A 21,781-nucleotide genomic window follows, 5' to 3' on the forward strand; every position below is an offset into this window, starting at 1 on the left:
AAAAGTAAATAAATAAAATAAATAAAACAAAAAAGAACAGTTGCATCACACACACCTCTTGTGCCACCACTTAAAATAAAAAAGACTATGACATAAATCACAGCAAGATCCCTTTTGACCCACCCTCCTAGAGAAATGGAAATAAAAACAAAAATAAACAAATGGGACCTAATGAAACTTAAAAGCTTTTGCACAGCAAAGGAAACCATAAACAAGAGGAAAAGACAACCCTCAGAATGAGAGAAATTATTTGCAAATGAAGCAACTGACAAAGGATTAATCTCCAAAATTTACAAGCAGCTCATGCAGCTCAATATCAAAAAAACAAACAACCCAATCCAAAAATGGGCAGAAGACCTAAATAGACATTTCTCCAAAGAAGATATACAGATTGCCAACAAACACATGAAAGAATGCTCAATGTCATTAATCTTTAGAGAAATGCAAATCAAAACTACAATGAGATATCATCTCACACCGGTCAGAATGGCGATCATCAAAAAATCTACAAACGATAAATGCTGGAGAGGGTGTGGAGAAAAGGGAGCCCTCTTGCACTGTTTGTGTGAATGTAAATTGATACAGCCACTATGGAGAACAGTATGGAGGTTCCTTAAAAAACTAAAAATAGAACTACCATATGACCCAGTGATCTCACTACTGGGCATATACCCTGAGAAAACCATAATTCAAAAAGAGTCATGTACCAAAATGTTCGTTGCAGCACTATTTACAATAGCCAGGACATGGAAGCAACCTAAGTGTCCATCAACAGATGAATGGATAAAGAAGATGTGGCACATATATACAATGGAATATTACTCAGCCATAAAAAGAAACGAAATTGAGTTATTTGTAGTGAGGTGGATGGACCTAGAGTCTGTCATACAGAGTGAAGTAAGTCAGAAAGAGAAAAACAGATACCGTATGCTAACACATATATATGGAATCTAAAAAAAAAAAAATTGGTCATGAAGAACCTAGGGGCAAGATGGGAATAAAGACACAGACCTACTAGAGGATGGACCTGAGGATTTGGGGAGGGGGAAGGGTAAATTGGGACAAAGTGAGAGTGGCATGGACATATATACACTTCCAAATGTAAAATAGATAACTAGTGGGAAGCAGCCGCATAGCACAGGGAGATCAGCTCAGTGCTTTGTGACCACCTAAAGGGGTGGGATAGGGAGGGTGGGAGGGCAGGAGACGCAAGAGGGAAGAGATATGGGAACATATGTATATGTATAACTGATTCACTTTGTTATAAAGCAGAAACTAACACACCATTGTAAAGCAATTATACTCCAATAAAGATGTTAAAAAAAAAAAGAAAAAAAGAGGTACATGAAGGGAGGTGGAGACAAGATGGCAGAGTAGAAGGACGTGAGCTTTCGTCTCCTCATGAAAACACTAAAATCACAACTAACTGCTGAACAACCATCAACAAAAACAAACAAAGAAACAAACACTGGAAACTACCAAAAAAGATATGCTACATCCAAAGACAAAGAAGAAGCCACAATGAGATGGTGGGAGGGGCACAATCATAATAAAATCAAATCCCGTACCTGCTGGGTGGGTGACCCACAGACTGGAAAGTAAGTATATTGCAGAGGTTCTCCCATAAGGGTGAAAGTTTTGAGCCCCATGTCAGGCTCCGCAGCCTAGGGGTCTGGCTTTGGGAGAAGGAGCCCCTAGAGCCCCTGGCTTTGAAAGCCAGTGGGGTTTGATCACAGGAATTCCACAGGACTGGGGAAACAGTAACTCCACTCTTGGAAGGCACACACAAGGTCCTGTGTGTACCAGGACCCAGGGAAAGAAGCAGTGACCTCACAGGAGTCTGGGCCAGACTTACCTGCTGGTATTGGAGGGTCTCCTGCAGAAGCAGGGGGTGGCTGTGGCTCACTCTGGGGACAAAGACATTGGTGGCGGTAGCTCTGGGAAGTACTCATTGGTGTGAGCCCTTCCGGAGGCTGCCATTTTCTCACCAAGACCTGGCCCTACCCAACAGCCTGTAGGCTCCAGTGCTGGGATGCCTCAGATCAAACAACCAACAGGGCAGGAACAAAGCCCCACCCACCAGCAGACAGGCTACTTAAAGTCTTCCTGAGCCCACAGCTAAACACACCCCCTGACACAGCCCTGCCCACCAGAGGGACAAGACCCAGTTCCACCCATCAGTGGGCAAGAACCAGGCTCTCCCACTAGGAAGCCTGCATGAGCCCCTTAGACAGCCTCATCCACCAGGGTGCAGACAGCAGAAGCAAGAAGAACTACAACCCTGCAGCCTGCGAAACAGATACTGCAATCATAGAAAGTCAGACAAAATGAGATGGCAGAGAAATATGTCCCAGACAAAGGAACAAGGTAAAACCCCAGAAGAACAACTAAGGGAAGTGGAGATAGACAATCTACCTGAAACAGAATTCAGAGTAATGACAGTAAAGATGACCCAAGATCTCAGAAAAAGAATGGAGGCACAGATCGAGAAGATACAAGAAATGTTTAATAATGAGCTAGAGGAAGGGAAGAAAAAAGACCCACAAAAAGAAATTCAAAACAATTAATAAAATGACAATAAGAATATACATATAGATAATTACCTTAAATGTAAATGGATTAAGTTCTCCAACCAAAAGACATAGAAAACAAGACCCTTATATATGCTGTCTACAAGAGACCCACTTCAGATCTAGGGACACATACAGACTAAAAGTGAGGGAATGGAAAAATGTATTCCATGCAAATGGAAACTGAAAGTAAGTTGGAGTGGCAATACTCATATCAGACAAAATAGACTTTAAAATAAAGACTGTTACAAGAGACAAAGAAGGACACTACATAATGATCAAGAGATCAATCCAGGAAGATGATATAACAACTGTAAATATAATATGCACCCAACATGGGAGCACCCCAATATATAAGGCAAATACTAACAGCCATGGAAGGAGAAATTGACAGTAACACAATAATAATGGGGGACTTTAACACCCCACTTTCATCAATGGACAGATCATCCAGACAGAAACTCAGTAAGGAAACAAAGGCCTTAAATGACACATCAGACCAGATGGACTTCATTGATATTTATAGAGTATTCCATCAAAAGCAACAGAATATACTTGCTTCTCAAGTGCCCACAGAACATTCTCCAGGATTGATCATATCCTAGGCCACAAAGCCAGTCTCAGTAAATTTAAGAAAAGTGAAATCATATCAAGCATCTTTTCCAACTACAACTTTATGAGATTAGAAATCAACTACAAGAAAAAAACTGTAAAAAACACAAAGATGTGAAGGCTAAACAATAAAAACTATGCTACTAAACAACTAATGGATCACTGAAGAAATAAAAGAGGAAATGAAAAAATACCTAGAGACAAATGAAAGTGAAAGCATGATGATTCAAAACCTGTGGGATGCAGTAAAAGCAGTTCTAAGAGGGAAGTTTATAGTGATACTATCTTATCTCAGGAAAGAAGAAACATCTCAAATAAATAATCTAACCTTACACCTAAAGCAACTAGAGAAAGAAGAACAAACAAAACCTAAAGTCAGTAGAAGGAAAGAAATTATAAAGATCAGAGCAGAAATAAATGGAATTGAGACAAAGAAAACCATAGAAAATATCAATGAAACTGAAAGCTGGTACTTTGAAAAGATAAACAAAATTGATAAACCTTTAGCCAGACTCAGCAAGAAAAAAAGGGAGAGGGCTCAAATCAGTAAAACTAGAAATGAAAAAGAAGTTACAACGGAAACCACAGAAATACAAAGGATCATAAGAGACTACTACAAGCAACTATATACCAATAAAATGGACAACCTAGAAGAAATGGACAAATTCTTAGAGAGGTACAATCTCCCAAGACTGAACCAGGAAGAAATAGAAAATACGAACAGACCAATCACAAGTAATGAAATTGAAACTGTGACTAAAAAACTCCCAACAAACAAAAGTCCAGGACCAGATGGCTTCACAGGCAAATTCTATCAAACATTTAGTGAAGAGTTAACACCTATCCTTCTGAAACTATTCCAAAAAATCGCAGAGGAAGGAACACTCCCAAACTCATTCTATGAGGCCACCATCAACCTGATACCAAAACCAGACAAAGAACCACCAAAAAAGAAAATTATAGGCCAGTATCACTGATGAACATAGACGCAAAAATTCTCAACAAAATACTAGCAAACCGAATCCAACAACACATTAAAAGGAACATCTACCACAATCAAGTGAGGTTTATCCCAGGGATGCAAGAATTTTTCAATATCTGCAAATCAATCAATGTGATACACTACGTCAACAAACTGAAGAATAAAAACCATATGATCATCTCAATAGATGCAGAAAAAGCTTTTGACAAAATTCAACACCGATTTATGATAAAAACTCTGCAGAAAGTGGGCATAGAGGGAACATACCACAACATAATAAAGCCCATATATGACAAACCTACAGCTAACAACATACTCAACAGTGAAGAGCCAAAAGCATTTCCTCTAAGATCAGGAACAAGATAAGGATGTCCAGTCTCACTGCTTTTATTCAACATAGTTTTGGAAGTCCTAGCCACGGCAATAAGAAAAAGAAATAAAAAGAATCCAAACTGGAAAAGAAGAAGTAAAAATGTCACCGTTTGCAGATGACATGATACTATACCTAGGAAATCCTAAAGATGCTACCAGGAAACTACTAGAGCTAATCAATGAATCTGGTAAAGTGCATGATACAAAATTAATACAGAGAAATCTGTTGCATTTCTATACACTAACAACAAAAGATCAGAAAAAGAAATTAAGCAAAGAATCCCATTTACCATCGCATCAAAAGAATAAAATACCTAGGAATAAACCTACCTAAGGAGGCAAAAGACATGTACTCCAGAAACTATAGGACGCTGATGAAAGAAATCAAAGATGACACAAACAAATGGGAAGATATACCATGTTCTTGGATTGGAAGAAGCAATATTTTCAAAATGACTATACTACCCAAGGCAATCTACAGACTCAATACAACTTATCAAATTACCAATGGCATTTTTCACAGAACTAGGACAAAATTTTTAAAAATTTGTATGAAAACACAAAAGACATTGAATATCCAAAGCAATTTTGAGAAAGAGAAACAGAACTGGAGGAATCAGGCTCCCTGACTTCAGACTATACTGCAAAGCTACAGTCATCAAAACAGTATGGTACCAGCACAAAACCAGAAATATAGATCAATGGAACAGTATAGAAAGCCCAGAAATAAACCCACGCACCTATGATCAACTAATCTACAACAAAGGAGGCAAGACTGTATCATGGAGAAAAGACAGTTTCTTCAATAAATGGTGCTGGGAAAAGTAGACAGCTAAATGTAAGAGAATGAAATTAGAAAATTCTCTAACACTATACACAAAAATAAACTCAGAATGGATTAAAGACCCAAATGTAAGACCAGATACTATAAAACTCTCAGAGGAAAACATAGGCAGAACACACTTTGACATAAATCACAGCAATACCTTTTTGGATCCGTCTCCTAGAGTAATGGAAGTAAAAACAAAAATAAACAAATGGGACCTAATTAAACTTAAAAGCTTTTGTACAGCTAAGAAAACCATAAACAAAATGAAAAGGCAACCTACAGAATGCGAGAAAATGTTTGCAAATGATGTGACCGACAAGGGATTAATCTCCAAAATTTACAGACAGCTCATGCAACTCAATATCAAAAAAACAAACAACCCAATCAAAAAATGGGCAGAATACCTAAATAGATATTGCTCCAAAGAAGACATACAGATGGGCCAAGAGGGACATCAAAAGATGCCCAACATTGCTAATTATTAGAGAAATGCAAATGAAAACTACAATGAGATATCACCTCACACCAGTCAGAATGGCCATCATCAAAATGTCTACCAACAATAAATTCTGGAGAGGGGGTGGAGAAAAGAGAACCCTCCTACACTGTTGGTGGGAATGTGAATTGGTACAACCACTATGGAGAACAGTATGGAGGTTCCTTAAGAAACTAAAAATAGGGGCTTCCCTGGTGGCTCAGTGGTTGAGAATCCGCCTGCCGATGCAGGGGACACGGGTTCGTGCCCCGGTTTGGGAAGATCCCACATGCCGTGGAGTGGCTGGGCCCATGAGCCATGGCCACTGAGCCTGCGCATCGGAGCCTGTGCTCCGCAATGGGAGAGGCCACAACAGTGAGAGGCCCGTGTACCACAAAAATAGATAAATAAAATAAAATAAAATAAAAAAAAACTAAAAATAGAGCTACCAGATGATCTAGCTATCCCACTCCTAAGCATATATTCAGAGAAAACAATGGTTCAAAGAGATACATGCACCCCAGTGTTTATTGCAGCACTGTTTACAATAGCCAAGACATGGAAGTAACCTAAATGTCTGTCGACAGATGAATGGATAAAGAAGATGGGGTACATATATACAATGGAATATTACTCAGCCATTAAAAAGAATGAAATAATGCCATTTGCGGCAATGTGGATGGACCTGGAGATTATCATACTAAGTGAAGTAAGTCAGACAGAGAAAGACAATATCACATGATATCACTTACATGCAGAATCTAAAAAAAAATGATACAAATGAACTTATTTACAAAACAGAAACAGACTCATAGACTTAGAAAACAAACTTATGGTTATTAAAGGGGAAAGGTGGGGGTGAGAGATAAATTGGGAGTTTGGGATTGACATATACACACTAGTATGTTTAAAATAGATAACCAACAAGGACCTACTGTATAGCACAGGGAACTCTACTCAATATTCTGTAATAATCTAAATGGGAAAAGAATTTGAAAAAGAATAGATACATGTATATGTAAAACTGAATGACTTTGCTGTACACCTGAAACTAATACAATATTGTAAATCAACTACACTCCAATGTAAAATAAAAATTTCTTAAAATTAAAGTTAAAAAAAATTTTAAAAAGCAGCACACCAAGATAAGATGATTAATGAGAGTAGTGTGATTGAAATCCACCAAGGAAAGAGAATCGAGGCAAAAAGTGGTCCTGAGTCGGCCACTGGTGACACTTCATCATGTGCATCTTATTTTTGTCTCTCCCTCCTTCTCTCTTCTACTTTCCTCTCTCTCTCTTCTCTTCATCCAGTTCCACAGGAGTGCCAGGAATTCTCATGATTCATGCTTAGCAATGGCTGAAGTGTTTGCTGACACTTACTCTGGATAACAGGGCACACTTGAAATAATCATTCGTCCTTAAGCTGAGAGTCAGCGGGGATGGATTATAATCAGGCATTGTGTCAAATGCAAACCAAAATAATAAAACAGAAATCCTATATTTCTGGCTCTCCTTTCTCTCCTTACTTTAACTTTCATGGACTCTAGGTTCAATGAGAATTTTTTTGGGGGGGGGTAAATATTTCTACTACAGTCTTAAGATTATTTTAAGATTAAGGTCAGATTTTTTTTCATTTTTTAAGATTAAGCTTGGTATAAATAAGTAGTGACAGCTAATAGATTAATTACAGATCAGTTAACATATATTTTGAAAATAATTAAGAAATTAATGTAAATGTAAATTACTAAGTAAAAACATAACTTTAAATTAAAAATAAATTTAAAAATTAAAATGAGTGCTAAATGACCTTTATAAGAGCTTAGAGTTGGACAGTGTGTTTCAAGATATTTGCAATGTCCTTTAAAGAAAAGTTCAAGATGAGGCCATAGGATCCCTCAGTAGCACTAAATTATGGTGCCAGTACTAAATTATGGCATAGGATCCTACTTGGGATAGTAAAGTTACAAGGAAAATAGAAAGCAAAATTATGTGGGTAATTTTAAATAAGGGAAATTTGATAATAATGGAGCTGGGGTAGCTCTTAAAGGCACTAAAGACTATTAGCTCATAAGAATTAGTTGAGAGCATCTTGAGAATGCTCTCTCTAATCTTCCATCCCAAAACATTCCCAAGAAACATAGTTTTAGTCATGGTAATTAGGGGAGATGGTTTAAGGCAGCTCTTAACTCTTCAGAACTAGCCTTACTCCAGGTGGCAATCACACTGGAGGACATGCTTGTATTTTTTCTTCTGAAATTCCAAGAAATTATCATCAGAATAAATCCCTTGACAAAGGTTGACAAAGGTTTATCAATAAGATGGTGCCCCACATGACTCAAATTTCAGAAAGAAACTTCAGAAAGCATCTGAAATAACCAGTATCTGTATCACTTCTTTCTATGTTCACTTAGTGTAACCTTTCTCATTCTTAGATTTAGTTTTAAGTGGCCAGGATAATAAAACCATTTTAGTAAGAAATTAAGAATTTATATTCTTTTCTAGATCCAGAGAAATGTATTTAGAGAAATTATCTAACAATTTAAAAAACTCAAGTCTAGAACCAAAAACACTCTCACTGACTACTCTTTTCTAGATATTCTAAAATGACGTATAAGTGTATAGATGGTGTTTGAGGCGAATACTGAAAGGAAAGCTGAGTTTCCAATGACTCTCATTAATTAGGAAGAAAACGTTTACTTCCATAGCCTAAGTTTCCTAGGACACATAACCCATCTGTCAACAGCCCACATTCATTTTGCTTAACCATATAATCAACTGAAAGGCATTCACCCAAGTTGACCATTGAAGATTCTCCATACCTTGGTTTCTGTGGGATTCATACTGGAAGACTTCCTGGTTGAAGCAGAGGAAGTTGTCACCTAGACAGGAAAGAAATAAGAAGTTTAATTATAGTTAACCTACAACCTTCTTTGTCCTTCAGGTCCTTTTAACCATACTTACTCTTAACTCTTTACCTTGGTTTTACCTCACCTAGAGTACCACTCCCATAAAAGTTCAGTATGTGGTGTTGCCCAGTGGGTAAAAAGCCTTTGTAACCAGATCAAATGGGTTCAAATTTGGAGTGTGCTACTTACTAAATAATCTTGGGCAAGCTACTTAAATTTTCTGATCTTTGGTTTCCCCTTTCTCAATTTTTGTTCCATAGGTAACAATTACCTTCTAAGTTTATTACTGCCTGATATTTAAGTACTCAGTAAATATTATTCTAATTATTGCTTATTATTTTCAGAAAGAACATAGACTTTGAAACTTACAGAATTTTGTTCAAATGCCAGCTTTGCCCATTACTAGCTCTGTGACTTTGGGTCTTAGTTTTCCAAATATATAAAATGGGGCCTATAATGTCTATTTTGCAGGGTTGTAATTATTTGCGATAATGTGGGTAAAATGCCTGGCACATTGTAGGTGTTCATTAAATTGCTAGTGCATTATTCCTAAGCTATTGTAAGATAGACAAGTAGGCATAGCTCTGGGAAATAGGCTCAGGTAGATTAGAATCGTCATGTAAGGAAGAGAAGGTGGGAGATGGTGTTGCAGAGGGGATATTGCTATATTATCTGTCTCATCTAGGCTCCTCCCTGGAGGGCAAAAGGTGATGAATGGTAACTGAAGTATTCAAGAAACACCTTTCCTAGGGATGTGGAGTGAGCCCCTGCAATCTAATCACCCAAGCAGGGGGATGTGCATGTGGACACTTGCATGGTACTGAGAAATACGTACTCTAGTAACCTGTATTACACTGGTTAATATTAAATTCACAATTACATTCTTTGTGAATTCCAACTCAGGCTCATTTAAACCTCCTTAACATTTGAGTCCATTAGGTTTTAGAGCCCAGGGATTCCATCTGGCACCAGCTGTCTTCTTAAGTAACTGGCTGTCAGTAAACAGTTGCTCCCTGCCAGCAGCACCCAGAGCCCCATCCCCTGATGCCTGGCCCTGAGCCACTTAAGAAGCTCAGTCCCCGGGCAGGATGGACCCATCCCTGCTGGTGCCCCAGCTCCCCTACCTCGACACACCACACTCAAGGTGACTGCGTGAACCCACTATAACCCATGGCCCATGAACATGATCACTTTCCCCACCGACCTCATTTAATGTGGAGCATGTTGGTGCTTAGAGTTAAATTGCCACATTTTACAGATAAAAGCCCAAAGCTTTAGTATACTGACTTTTCAAACATAGTCATATGAACTTAACTATTCCTGAGCACCCTCCCACCCCAAAACACACACACACACACACACACACACACACACACACACACCTTGTCACTGTGGCAGGCATGTGCTGTCTCTCTCACATTCTCTTCAGGATAAAGAACTGGAAGATGTACCAAAGTAGATTTCCCTCATCAAATTAATGGACAAATATGTGAATATTCATTTTTCCTGGAGAATTTTTTTTAATTTGTGGGGATTAACATACCCATATCTATACAATTCTGTTTTTCCACAAGTAGAATTGGTTGTACAAAGGTCCATTCAAACTCAAGAAGTTCCACTTAGCTACATCCCACTCCTTCAGTGATTTCCCTCAGCCATCTAAAACCACCCAAGACAAACACTCCACACAAAGGTTCTTTTTAAGATGCAAATCTTCGGGTGAACATTCGTTTATTTTCTAAACATCCAAGTTTATTAAAACATTCCTGAAATTACATAGCCTTGGGTTTTCCAATCTGCCTTACTGCTTTATTAAGCAATAGCTGGAAGGGATCCTTAAATCCTAGAAAGAAGACTTTCAAAGGCTCACCAAGGACAGCAAAATCTCCATGGAATGCCTATAAATAAGCATGGAGCAGGCTATAATGGGAAATTAGCTGAAGGCCTTGGCCACACCTGTTCTCAGCATAGATTCCTCCGTGAAAGTTTTATCCCATCACTAAGGCACTAAACATTTTGAAACTAAAATAGGAAAACCACTTCATGGGGGCTGGAAATGAGGAAAATAATCCCACCCCGTTATGGGCTGGTTCAACTCTGGCTAAGTGTAGTGTGTTCAATTTTCATTTTATTTGTAAAGACAAGGAAAGTTTACTATTTGTTACCCCTACTGGGGGATTATATACACTTTCAATTTAAATCTTCTACATGGTTTGACTTTCTAATCATAGGTGTGAATAACTTATAATTTAAGAATTTTGAAGAGTTAACCCATAAATCTTTGAAGAACCTTAGAGAAAAACTTTGAATATGTAGGCTTTAAACAGATGAAGAAAATGGTATCTTATAAAGATTAAATGACTCATCAAAGTTTACCACAGTTCACTGGCTCCCTAAGTATTTATCCAGAACATAGTTTGTGTCAAGTACTGTGTTAGCTGATGGGAAACCGACAGACCTGTCTCTGACCTTGTGAAAGTTACAGTCTGGTCAGAGATGACATTAATAGACTAACCACTTCAATCCCACTCCTGGGCATATATGTGGACAAAACTATAATTCAAAAAGACACATGCACCCCTATGTTCATAGCAGCACAATTTACAATAGCCAGACATGACAAAAACCTAAATGTCCATCAACAAAAGAAAGGATAAAGAAGATGTGGTTTATATGTATATATATATATATATATATATGTATACACACACACACACATACAATGCAATATTACTCAGCCATAAAAAAAGAATGAAATAATGCCATTTACAGCAACATCGATGGACCTAGAGATTACCATACTAAGTGAAGTAAGTCAGAAAGAGAAAGACAAATACCATATGATATCACTTACACGTGGAATCTAAAATATGACACAAATGAAATTATCTATGAAATGGAAACAGACTCACAGACATAGAGAACAGATTTGTGGTTGCCAAGGGGGAGAGGGATGGAGATTAGCAGATGCAAACTATTATATATAGGATGGATAAACAACAAGGTCCTACTGTGTAGCACAGGTAACTATATTGAATATCCTGTGATAAACCATAATGGAAAAAGATATGAAAAAGAATGTGTATACATATGTATAACTGAATCACTTCACTGTACAGCAGAAATTAACACAACCTTGTAAATCAACTATACTTCAATGAAATAGATTTAAAAAAAGAATAACCACTTTAGTAATTACTTGTGATAAGTGCTATAAAGGAAAATCACAGGGTCCCATGAGAACACAGACTAGGCAACCAGATCTAATTCAGGGGACAGTCAGGACAGGTGATGCTGAAGAAGTGACAGTTAATGTGGAGATTGAAGGATAAGCAGGCATCACCCAGGCAGAAGGCGGGGAGGACCCTCCGAGCTGTCTGTGCCAGGGCTGAGCCAGGCCCCCTGACTTTTAAACCAGTGACTCTCTGCTGCAGGACCGACCACTCAGCCGGTCCTAACATCAAGGCATAGCCAGTTTTAAAGCAACATCAGTGCTCATATACCAAAATCTCTCTATGGAATTAGGACTGTATACCAGACTAAAGTGCGGCCATAACAATACTCTCCCTCCTAAATGACCCATGCAAATCTCTTGACATCCAGAGTATTATGAATCATTTATCATCTTAAATTAAGGCATAAATCAGAGTAACAAAGAACAGAGAAAAAGTACTTTAATATAATTATTTTCCACCCACCCACTCAACAATTGTTGTTTAAAAAGCAATGAGCCTGGGGCTGAGGATACACAATGAATAAGTCACTGTCACAGCCTTGAAAGAGTTCACAGTCCAGCTCAATAAACAGACATCAAGCAGGTTTAGTTACAACTTAAGTGTTCTAACAGGTATGAAGAAAATCCTAGGTGACCAAAGAAAGGTTTTGGTTCTAAGTCAGTTGTAGGCCCACCTGAAGTAATCTTACTGTGTTGTCAAATCTCATTAAAACAAAGCAATATCGATAAAAGAAAGTAATTGCAGCCTAGAAAAAATTAATATTTAATCCTGTACTTATCCAGTATGGCATGTTACGTTCTGGCTTCTTTATTCAACAAAAACCTCTTTAACTTTGTTTACTTGCTACAATAAGAATTTTGGAGTTTACTGCAGGAAGTGATTAGAGATATGAGGGGGAGATGGTATGCTTTTAAGACCCTTGAAAAATGGAAACTGCTTTCCTTTTTCACATATATTTTGCAAAGGTCTCCCATACTACAGCCTTTTAGCTCTCTCACCCGTTCTGGCTACACTAGTCTTCGCACGTGTCACTCCCATGCACATGCCTCCCTCTAAAGTAGAGCCAGCGATGATGACTCCTGTTACCCACTGTATCACACAGAAATCCTTTCTCTTGCCTTTAAAGACCGCTAGTCTCCAATCCCACTGCATCCCCGAGCGCAGAACATCTGCTCCAGGCAGCCAGCCCATCCCTTTCTCAGAGCACAGCTCTCTCACCTCCCCCTTTATGTTTTTTTTTTCACATAAGTGCCACTGGTTGGGATGCTTCTCTTCCCCAAATATCTGAATCTTACATGCCCTTCCTTTCAGGTGTATCTCACTAGCGCCAGCCCTGGATTGTAACTTCCAAACCACTGCAATCCTAAGTGGGCATCCATCCGCCTTCACCAATCCCCGCTCACTTACAGTACCATATACAGGTAAGTAATGACCTAATTGCGGCATGAAGTGTCTCCTCCACCACATGGGGTCCCTTTAAAAGAGCTGTCTGTTGGGTACGCTAATCTGCTCACCCCCACTCTTACTCACGGCAGGTTTCTCTCCAAGGCTTTCCCTTGATTCTGCAGGATGCCTAGTGAGGCTGCACGAGAAGAGAAGCAAGACCTAGGACCAACCCAACGATCCTGTGACGCTGGATGTGAGTGGAGAGGGTTGTGAGCTCGCCCACAGGTCCTGGCTGGACCCAAGGGCTTCTTCAGAAGGGGCGGGGTCCTAGAGGGCTTACTCATCCATTCTACTGCCATTAAATCTGGCTGATGAAAAAGTCATTCCCTCGGCTCCTTACCTCTGTCTCCCACGTCATAGAGTCTTTTCACTTGCTTGGGCTTGCAAAAGACTATCAGCTTCCTTCCAGGCACTGTCTGCTGGTTCATGGGAATCCTCCCCTCCAGTCACTCAGCCTCACTTTGATCTCCCTCCTTGCCCCAGCTCAGTTCAGAAAGTGCACCCAGAGTGCACCCAGCAGATGAGTCAATGGCTGCCCCTCACCCCATACCTTGCTTCCTCTCCCCACCTCTCACTGCCAGCGTTCCCACAGCCTCCCACCGGCAGCACCAGTCACCCTTCACACACCCCAGCTGCCTTTGTTTGTGGAGGGTTACTGAGAATGCCAGCCCACGTACGTGCTGCCCTTTTCCACCTGATAATCCATCCGCAGTTTCATTCTGAATCACTGACCATCCTCTTCCCCAGGGCTGCTGTGACACAGGGAGCTCCAGGTCCAATCCCCAGCCCTCTGACCTGTTTCCTTCTGGAAGCCTTTTCCACTTGCTCCATTCTTCTCTGCGTTCTTTAATATTTAGTCACAAACCCTCTGCCTTCTCTGTTATATTACTACATCCTTGGAGATGTTGATTTCTCCCCATGACTTTATTATTTTTTTAATACATTTATTTATCTATTTACTTTTGGCTGCGTTGGGTCTTCCTTGCTGTGCGTGGGGGCTACTCTTTGTTGCAGTGCGCGGGCTTCTCATTGCAGTGGCTCCTCTTGTTGCAGAGCAGGGGCTCTAGGTGCGCCGGCTTCAGTAGTTGTGGTGCACAGGCTTAGTTGCTCCGTGGCATGTGGGATATTCCCGGACCAGGGCTCGAACCCGTGTCCCCTGCATTGGCAGGCGAATTCTTAACCACTGCGCCACCAGGGAAGTCCCTCTTCCCCCCCACCCTTGACTTTAAATATCATTTACTATGTGAACAGTTCTCCATACTTTATCAGCAGCCCTACTTTATTACCAGACAACATTATTTTACCTTAAAGGGAGGAAGCCAAGAAAGTCAGATGCAGCCTCAAATGCCTACTCCAGCACTTATTCATTCACATTAATTATCCTCCCAGAAGCCTTCAACCTCATCAAAATGAGAATAATACCACCTGCCTCTGGAGTTGCTGTAAGGGCCAAATGACGTAATTCAGGGAAACTCATCTGCCGCTGAATTGCTTGGAGTCTGCCTCCAAGTCCTCATTACCATTCCATCCTTTTAATTTCTTTCCCTGCCCACACTTTCCCTGGTCTAATCAGGTATCTCTCACACCTGGATTACATCAAGGCCTTTCTAATAGTTTCCATGCCTTGTTCTCTCCCACCCCCATCCCCACCCCCACTTCTAGCTCCCAATCCTTTCTATCGCTGCCTAATTTACCTGAAATAAATGCATACCATGTTCCCACTCTGATGAAATACTAAACTCTCAGTGCTTTCTCACTGTCCTAGATAAGGTCCAATGTCTTCTGCCTGAACCTTAAGACTTTCCATATTTGACCTAATCTCCTCATTCCACTACGTCTCTTGCTATGCCCCACACCATGTCTCCCCACCTCCCAGGATGCTGTCCTTCCTGTCTCAGGAGAACCTCATCGGGCAGCATAACTCACTGGTTAAGAGAGTGAGAGGCAGCTCTGGACTCAAGACTGGTGGAATTCCAGCTAGCACTGAATTCATGTGCAACCTCGAGCAAGTTACTTAACCTCTCTGTGCCTCAGTGTCCTCATCTATAAAATGAGAATAGTAACAGTTCTTACCTTATAGGGTTGTTTTAAGGATAAGTTGATGTACATGAACCCATTACAACAGCGCTTGGCAAGTGGTAAGTGCTGGACAAATGCTAGTCGGTGTTATCATCACCATCATGCTCCCATCCACCGCTGAGGAAGCATTTCTTGTCATCCCCACGGCTGAGGAAGCCTTTCCCTGCTCAGACAGCTCCTACACTCCCCCTTGAAGATTTAGCTCAAGATATAACACCTGTATCTGCTTTAGCTCCTATTACCTTCTCAGCTCTCATATGTTTGTACGTCTCTCTTGAACACTTAATCATATATGCTGTTGAGGGTTACTGAGTCTTTTCTAAGTGTATGTCACGTCTTATCAATGAAGCTGTAAATTGATCAAGAGGCAGGGTTCATTTCTATTCTCCACAGTGCCTACCACAATGTTTAATAGCAGAGAGGAGCTCAAAAATCACTGTTGATTCCAATATTTGTTTCCATTTTCTAATTGTCAACTAAAGTTTCATTTAAACAAAGAATGAAGTATAGTTTTAATACCTTGGTTCTTTTTTTAAAAGAAGCTAGAATCAAGACTATAATTAATAAATCAGAAGAAAGGTTCAGTCTGATAGCTTCTTAGTGACGATGAGTCCACAGGTAAGTCGATTAAACCTGAAGAGCATCTGGCTTCCCATGTGGAAAAACCATGCACCCCACAGGGCTATTGCGAGAGTCAATTACGTACCAAATATTAGGGCAATCTGGGCAAAGCACAAAACAAATATTAAAAATTTTTTTTAATTAAGAAGTTCTGACAAATCAAAATCAAGTTAACTGATTTTTAACTTTTAAAGTTAGCTCTGCTAGATGCATAAGAGAGAAATGTATAATTTGCTTCTGAACCATAATGAGATTCTTATCTTAATAACACATCCCAAAAATGAAAGAAAAGAAATCATGGGTTTTTTTTAAAGTTCTTTCTTCACAGGATCTGTCAGACAGACCCAAACCTGAACTCCATGAGGGCAGGGACCATGCCTGTCTCAGCTGCTGCACGTACCCAAGCATCGCACACAGTAGTTGCTTAACAAGTATGTGTTAAATAAATAAATGTATACATTTGTACATGAATAAACATGAGTATTATCTGATGGCTCAAAAGCAACATTATATGAGTATTATTCAATCATCAGAAATTTTGTCCAAAGCACAGGTCAGAAAACTGGTTAGGAAAACATAAATATCTAGTCTTTTACATCTTTATTGTCATTACCCAGTGGTTGTATAACTTTAAAAAAACGCATATACACAAAAAAATCCCTGAGCTGCTTCCTGTAAGACACCTGGAACAAACAATAGATGGCTAATGAGGGGCTTTCTAAAGAAAGCACTGACGTTCTTCACAAACACCATTCAGGGACCCAGTGAGAACAGGTTTACAGTGATGGATTATTCACTTTAGGAGATGACTATTCAGGTGCTTAGCTCTTTCTATTGTTTGCCACACAGTCACACCATGACATACCGTCTTGTCTTGCAATGCCTTTAATTATTTAAAATAATAATGGTGCTTCTAAAGAGAACTGCAATTCAGTCACCTAACAAAGTATAGTATTTAATCGTAACAAAAAACATGATTCTGATGAAATGGGTCATCTCTGAATGAAGTTGAACCATCTCTTTCAGGGAGAACATGGCTTTGTGCCAGCAGATCTAATTAGGGCACCAACTTACATCTCAGCATGTATGTAATATAAGAGCAGGTCAATTGTGATAGGATCTTAAGTACAATATGAAGTTACAAGAGATCAGAAGAGGGAGACTATTTCTGAGGTGTGGGTTTGAAGGTGGCTAGGAAAAACTTCACAAAGGAGGTGGGAACAATTTACTTAGTATTAATTGCAGTGTGATGGGGAGGTAGGTGAGGACTATAGAATCTTCCATATGCCAGGAACTGTGGCAGGGGCTTTGGGCGTCTGATTTCAATATATCTTTATAAAATCCTAGGACTTAATCATTATTATCTGCATTTTATAAACGAGAAAACTGAGGCTCAGAGAAGTTAGGTAACTTATCTAAGATCTCACAGTTAAGAAGTTGTAGAGCTTGGATCTGAACACAGACATTGACAATAATGCCCACGAACTTTTTGCTATAACAAGTTGACTCCCCTACTTTCAAAAAGTAAAATAAAAGACTTTAGTTTTACAAAACATGGAGTTGGAACCCGAGATGGGGTAGTCATTCCAGGTGAGCAGAACAGATCGAGCAAGACTTAGAAGTGGGAAAGTACCAGAGATAATCAGTCCAGAGTACAACCGGTTGGATGAAGTAGAACACGGCAAAATAAGGCAAACTGAACACTACCTGGGGGAACAGAATATGATTCTATCTCAACTGAGTATGCTATACATTCATGAACTATATTAAAATAATATAAAAATAAATATATTTAAATATAAATATATTTAAATATATTACATTAAAGATTTAAATATATTAAAATATATTTTAAAACATTTAATTATCTTAATTAAATATAATTAAAATATATTAAGATATATTATCTTAATAATATATTATGATAAAAATAGAATGCCTGAGCTCTACTTGCTCTGGGAAGTGGAGAGCACACGCAGCTTTGGTCTCTGATGCAACCCTATGGGCAGACCTCAAAATAAACATCCATATGTTGCCTGGCAACTGGGACAGTAGTCACAGTTGATCTGTGATGGCAATCCAAGAGCCAGAGAGACTTTAGAACATTTGGCCACACCTTGTGAGTGCCTGATTATGAGGTCTAACACAGGACCACCCCAAGTGCTTAGAAAAAATCCACAAAACGCATGAAGCTGAACTTCCAGTACTATAAAATAATTGTTTCATTTTCATTGCTTTGTGAACTCCACTTTTCCCCCTTTCCCCCTCTCTGCCCCGGGATGATTATTTTGTAAGCAAGGAAGAGAACAAGCCATGCAGCCTGGATTAGTCATCAAAGAGTAGAAATGCAGCTTTTATTTATTTTTTAACTTGCGTCCATGCCTCTAGGGATCCTGGTTGCTTTTCTTGATGCATGAAATAATTCCAGCTATGTCTGAATTTGGCTGCCCAAGACAAAGCAGAGAAGTTAGACCCAGAAAAGACAGCCTACTTTCCTCTTGTGGCCCCTCCCCTAGTAAAGGTTTGTGTGTCTAGGATCTTCTTAAGCCTGTGAGTCACGCAGTTTCAGCAGATTAGAAGCCATATAATGAACAATGAGGAAGACAGCCCATAACAAGCTCTTTGAACTTAAGTCTTAACCTCTATAGAACACAGTTTCCTCACCTGTAAACTGTCAGGCTTGAGAACTCTGTTGTTCTGCAACTCTAATAGGATATGCTATAAAAAGCTTATTAAATAACGTACCCAATGATAGATGTTCAAATGGGAAACACAGGAGTATAGCCTCTGGAGTCCCATGGACCTGGGGTCTCATTCTAGCTGTGCAACTTCAAGCAAGCTGCTTAAGCTTTCCAAACTTGTGTTTTTTATTTGTTAAATGGGTATAAAGATGACACCTACCTCATAAGATGGTAGTGAGGGGTTAATGAGGGTGTGTTTATAAAGCCTGGCCCATGGTAAGTCAGTAAACAAAAGTGATCTGTATTATTTTACAAATATCAACAGCCTCAAAAGTTCTCCTCAGTCTCAGAATGGTGGAGCACTTCTGTGGTGACCACCGACTGCTTTGAGAAGTTACACACGCATGTTGTTTATCTTAAAGAGAAAGGGCAACACTATTTTACATTATGAATTTTTGTTTTGATTGAAATGCATGGCTTGTTTATCCTAAAAGATTATGAGCACATCTAAAGCATACATGGTTACTGAAGATATGATTATTGTATAAGAATAAAAAATTCTGAGCTCTGCTGAACAGTTGCCTCAGAGCCTTTCAGCTTGTTTTCCACAGTGCTTTCAAATTCATTCCTTAGGCACAGACGTAACAGAGTGTGAGAGAAATGAGAAGTTTTATGGGTCGTTGTGTTATAAGACCAACTGCCAGCCTCAGTCTCTACAGGGATGACAGACTCAAAGTGTCTCAACGAAACTGAGAGGGCACATATGAGGAAATACTGGCATACAGCCAATTGTGTGGCGGCTGAGAGATGAGCCTGTCACGTGACTGTTCTTGCAGCTGGCTTCTCAGTGAAGCATGTTCTTAATAAGAAGGCTTAAATGACAGGAATTATTACAAAGTTCCCTTCTCCAAGATGCTTTCCAAATAACCAAAATGAAAACGTGGGGTGCAATAAAACGTCGTTCTGGAAACCAGATAGGAAAAACAAATTCACAAATGTACACTAACAGCAAGCTTAATCTTTGCAAATATTAAAGAGGTGATGTTATGTAGTTAGGAGAATGGCTGTGGAGCCAGACCACTTGAGTTTGAATTCCAGCTCTGCTACCAGCTGTATGACCTTGAGTAAATTCCCTAACTGCTCTGTGCCTCAGTTTCCTCATCTGTAAAGTGGAAATAACCATAATACCTTCTACCACATTTCATCCCACTTTCACCTAAAATAAAAATTCAATAGAATAGGAGAATTGATTTTAAAATAGGCTTCATTTGAAATTGATGTAAAAATATGAACAGTGCTGCTTATCCTTCAGTCTAAGCAACTGTATTCCTACACTATAAGGGAGTTTTTTGCTATGTAATTTAATCCTGCTCTTTAATAATTTCACCATATTCAAAGATGTCTAATTCATCCCTTCTCTACCGCTTATTAAGACATCTAAAGAAACTCTCTCAACAAAACTCTTATTTGCTAATTCCAATCAGTGTACAATACTCACAGAAGCAGGAAATTTCATTCATCAGAGAGAATTTCAACAGCATTAAGATATTGAGCATAATAATAGAGGGCACAATATTAATTTCTAGTGCTTTTTGAATTTAGATACAAATTCCTCTCTTGGTTATTTAAACTGCCTGGATATAACCTACTGAGTCTAGGATTTTATAAGACTGGTCTACTGAAAAGAGAACTAGAATCAAATAGAATCTTGCTATCTGTGTGACCCAGGGTAAGTTATTTAATCTCTCTGGGCCTTAGTCTTCTCATTTTAAAAATTGTCCTAATACCCACTTACCCATTTGCAAAATATGCAACTCTTAAGAGGATTAAATGAAATCCTATGTAAATCACTAACATAGTAGTTGTTTAACAAATTAATAAATGGTTGGTTTCTTTTTCTTCTTTCCACTTATTTTCATTTATCTAGATCCTGGAGAGCTTCTCCAAACTACATACATACTGCTGGACCTAACCCCTCTCCTACAGCTTTCCAGAATTATTTTCAGATTATCAGAACTAGCTAGAACGTCTTTTGTTTCCTATTGGTTGTCTTTCCATTTTGAATAGTAACCAAATCTTCAGTTCATTGATCAGTAGAAGGTAGAGAAGTTATACACAAGCAGAAAAGATATGGTATATGGTTTATCACTGGTTCAACTGGAAATCAATCAGGGTATTTTGCCAAGATTTTTTTTTTTTTTTTTTTTTTTTGTGTGTGTGTGGTACGCGGGCCTCTCACTGCTGTGGCCTCTCCCGTTGCGGAGCACAGGCTCCGGACGCGCAGGCTCAGCAGCCATGGCTCACGGGCCTAGCCGCTCCACGGCATGTGGGATCTTCCCAGTCTGGGGCACGAACCCATGTCCCCTGCATCGGCAGGCGGACTCTCAACCACTGCGGCAACAGGGAAGCCCTTGCCAAGATTTTAATTGCAAATATGTAGATCAGTGTTCATCACATTCAGTCTTTGGAAACATGTGAAGAGGTGTAAGAATATAATTGTCAGAGGACTGGAGAAGGAAACAATTCTTATTTGCAAGGCTAGGAATCCTGGCCTACCACAAGAGCATTGAGAATATTCAGCACCCATTACCACAATAATTAAAAAGATTCTCAAAACCAAGGGAGGGCTCAAACTCAACAACCAAAAGAAGTTAGCCTTTCCTTGTTAATCTCTAGATATTCAGCAAGGGGGTACATTGTTTCTTAGTGATGTGGATCCTTTATGGCTAAAATTCCAAACAATTAATAATCAACTAATTAATTGATTTAAAACTCAAGATTAGAGTAGGAAATCACATGGAAGACGATATAATTTTATAATATTGCTAGGGAAAAAATGATCACTAATTCTAATCAGTGAAACTATACGCAAAATATGCAGGATATTCATATACATTTAATTAATATTTAATTAAATAAAATATTCATACATATTTAATTACTTTATACTAAAATTGTACATAATGATTA

The 21,781-nt window shown here is 39.1% G+C and overlaps 1 protein-coding gene across 9 annotated transcripts in view; it reads right to left on the reverse strand.

Annotated features, from left to right (window-relative positions):
* The window catches only part of CAST (calpastatin), a 121,121-nt gene that overhangs the window by 52,589 nt on the left and 46,751 nt on the right, over positions 1-21,781 (reverse strand). For all 9 annotated transcript variants that reach the window (XM_082623644.1, XM_082623643.1, XM_082623640.1 and 6 more), the window contains one exon: positions 8,662-8,721. In XM_082623644.1, coding sequence (XP_082479770.1) covers positions 8,662-8,721 — 60 coding nt within the window. The remainder of the gene's footprint in view (positions 1-8,661; positions 8,722-21,781) is intronic.

This window comes from Mesoplodon mirus (assembly GCF_964341445.2).
Source record: "Mesoplodon mirus genome assembly, chromosome: 5".
NCBI lineage: Eukaryota > Metazoa > Chordata > Mammalia > Artiodactyla > Ziphiidae > Mesoplodon > Mesoplodon mirus.